Below are 2,476 nucleotides of genomic sequence, written 5' to 3' on the forward strand. Positions count from 1 at the left end.
GGTAAGGCAGCGTCATTTATGAATGCTTTTTTACGTTTTGGGATCGGTATTTGAAGGAGAATGCAGCAACGACATTTTTTCAACCGCGCATCACCGCTGACTGGAGCTATTTCCGGTTCCTAAGTGGCTCGTGTTTCCCCATCGCGGGCTGCATGGGGCAGAGCGGCTCGCACACAGATGGCACGGACTCTTGCGCAAGGTCTGCCGCCCCGCGACTCTACCGGAGCCCATTCACAGTCTCCCGCCACCGTAACCCGACTCCATCATCCGCGCCCCTCGTCAGCCCCGAGAGCACTGCAGCACCGCGAGCGGCCGCCTCTGAGCCCCAGCAGACGGCATGAGCAGGAGACTTGATCTGGCGCTTTTCTCCATGCTGCTCGTGGGGCTCTCGTTCGCGTGCTACGCCCCGAGCTTGGATACCCCGCAGGAACAGGCGTACCGGGCGGCAGTGGTGATCGAAGGTGAGGTGTTCGCGCTGCCCGAGAACGTCTCCGTGGAGCCGTACAGTGTGAATGTCAGGGTGCTGGACGTGTGGCCGGTGAACGGCGGCGGGCTGGAGCGCGAGCAGCTCGTCACCGTGGGGGATTTCGGCACCGAGGCGCCGTGCGTGCTCGTGGAAAAAGACCACAGATATATATTTTTCATGGACCCCACTGAGGAGCCTTTAGTATTCAGAGCGTCTTTTGCTCCTCTGGACGCCGGCGAGAGGAACCTCAAGAAGGAGGTGGAGAGCATTCTGTGTGAGGACTGCGGTAAGTCTGCTCTGGGTTCTTCACTAATGGGCCATTGCTATGGTGATGCTACAAGGCAAATGTGTGTGTGTGTGTGTGTGTGTGTGTGTGTGTGTGTGTGTGTGTGTGTGTGTTCATGATTTATAATCAGTTTCGAAAACTACTCGGCCATGTTCCCCGACCTGGGTACAGGAGCTTCTCTTCCCCGATCTGGATGTAGACACAGGAGAAAGGTTGCGATGCGCGCACGCTGGGCGTATCTGCAGTATTGTTCCCCTTATAAACATTGTGGAATACCCCGATGGACACACATCACACACACACACATCACACATACACACACACACACACACACACACACACACATACACACACACACATGCGCACGCACGCGCGCGCACACACACACACACACAAAGAGACACACACACACTCTCTTTCTCACACACTATACAATGTCTTTGGGATGAATGTATGACCAATCGACCTGATGCTTCAACATCTGTGCTGTGTCATGTAAAATCACTTTCACCTGTCAGAATCCGGAATCCCGAAGCCTCGTCTGAACTGACTATCGGCGCATCGTAATCCATGTCCCTATATATGTCATATATGACGTAGGCCTGCAAAGGTAGGCGATGTTTAGCCAATCACGAAGGGATTACCTATTATTTGCAGTTAAATGCACTTACCCCCTTACAAAATCTCTTCCTTGGATTTGAGTTTCAACCTTTCAATTAGCCTTCAATCAGCATGGAGCATACCATGTGATGGGAAACTTGAAGTGGACTTGTGCTGGTTGGTTGCGGCGCGGAGCTGCAGGTGTAGCGTGCATCAGTCAGCGGGATTCCGGTCCTAACGCAGCCAGGCTCGAGGCCACGACAGAAGTGGACGTTTGTAACTTGATGCTCCGTGTGAAATATGGGTAAACAGACCGAGGGCCGACCGGTTTCATTCATACATTTTGCGTAACGCGTTGGACACGCATCAGAGGGCGTTAGAAAGCATCAGAATGGAACGCAGTGGTGATTTGAATGGAAAGTCACTGAATTTGAGATGGTTTGGACTCACAAACCACAATAAGACACACACGCATACTTTTTTTGACCACTAAGATTATTAAACACAGGAAGGAAATGAAACCATGCAACATTTTCAAGGTGACGGACAACTTCCCAACCTGTTATCTGGAAGATAGAGGTACCAACCATCCTCTCTTTCAGATTATAATTGTATTTTGGCTTGTTTCAGCAAACTCTGTCCTGTCATAGTGTAGGCTACCCATGGGGAATGTGATGACCTTCGAGTCTGTGTGCGTGTGTGTAGTGTACGTATGTGTGTGTGTGTGTGTGTGTGTGTGTGTGTGTGTTTTAAAAAGCATGAAACGCAGCTGTAGTGATGCCTCTCAGTTTGCTGTGAATGGGCTTCCTTTAGCCATCAATTAGCTCTTGGTTGATTGATTGCAGTTCACAGATTGACTGCGTGACTGTGTAGTGTGCATCTGTATTAACTTTATAGAATACCTTCCTGACATGGGGCACATCACCACATGGCATGGCTGCACCAAGGGTTGGAGGGCAGGACAAGTTCAAAGTTCATGAGGACCAGTGCTGGTCAGGGACTTCTGAATACGCTTGGAGGACTCTTTAGATCTAGGTTATGGAAGTTAAGATGTTTTGTGCTTATCATTCCTAGCCATATTGAAGTCTGGTTGTATTTTACACTGTTCTAGTGGAAATGTAAAG

The 2,476-nt window shown here is 50.3% G+C and overlaps 1 protein-coding gene across 1 annotated transcript in view; it reads left to right on the forward strand.

The window, feature by feature from the left end:
- Window positions 1-337: 337 nt before the first annotated feature.
- The window catches only part of nrg2b (neuregulin 2b), a gene marked incomplete at both ends in the record, with an annotated part of 69,251 nt that continues 67,112 nt past the window's right edge, over window positions 338-2,476 (forward strand). Inside the window, one exon of the mRNA XM_080842994.1 lies at window positions 338-752. Within this exon, the coding sequence (XP_080699120.1) occupies window positions 338-752 (415 nt within the window). The remainder of the gene's footprint in view (window positions 753-2,476) is intronic.

The sequence above is a fragment of the Sprattus sprattus genome, assembly GCF_963457725.1.
Source record: "Sprattus sprattus genome assembly, chromosome: 8".
Lineage (NCBI taxonomy): Eukaryota > Metazoa > Chordata > Actinopteri > Clupeiformes > Clupeidae > Sprattus > Sprattus sprattus.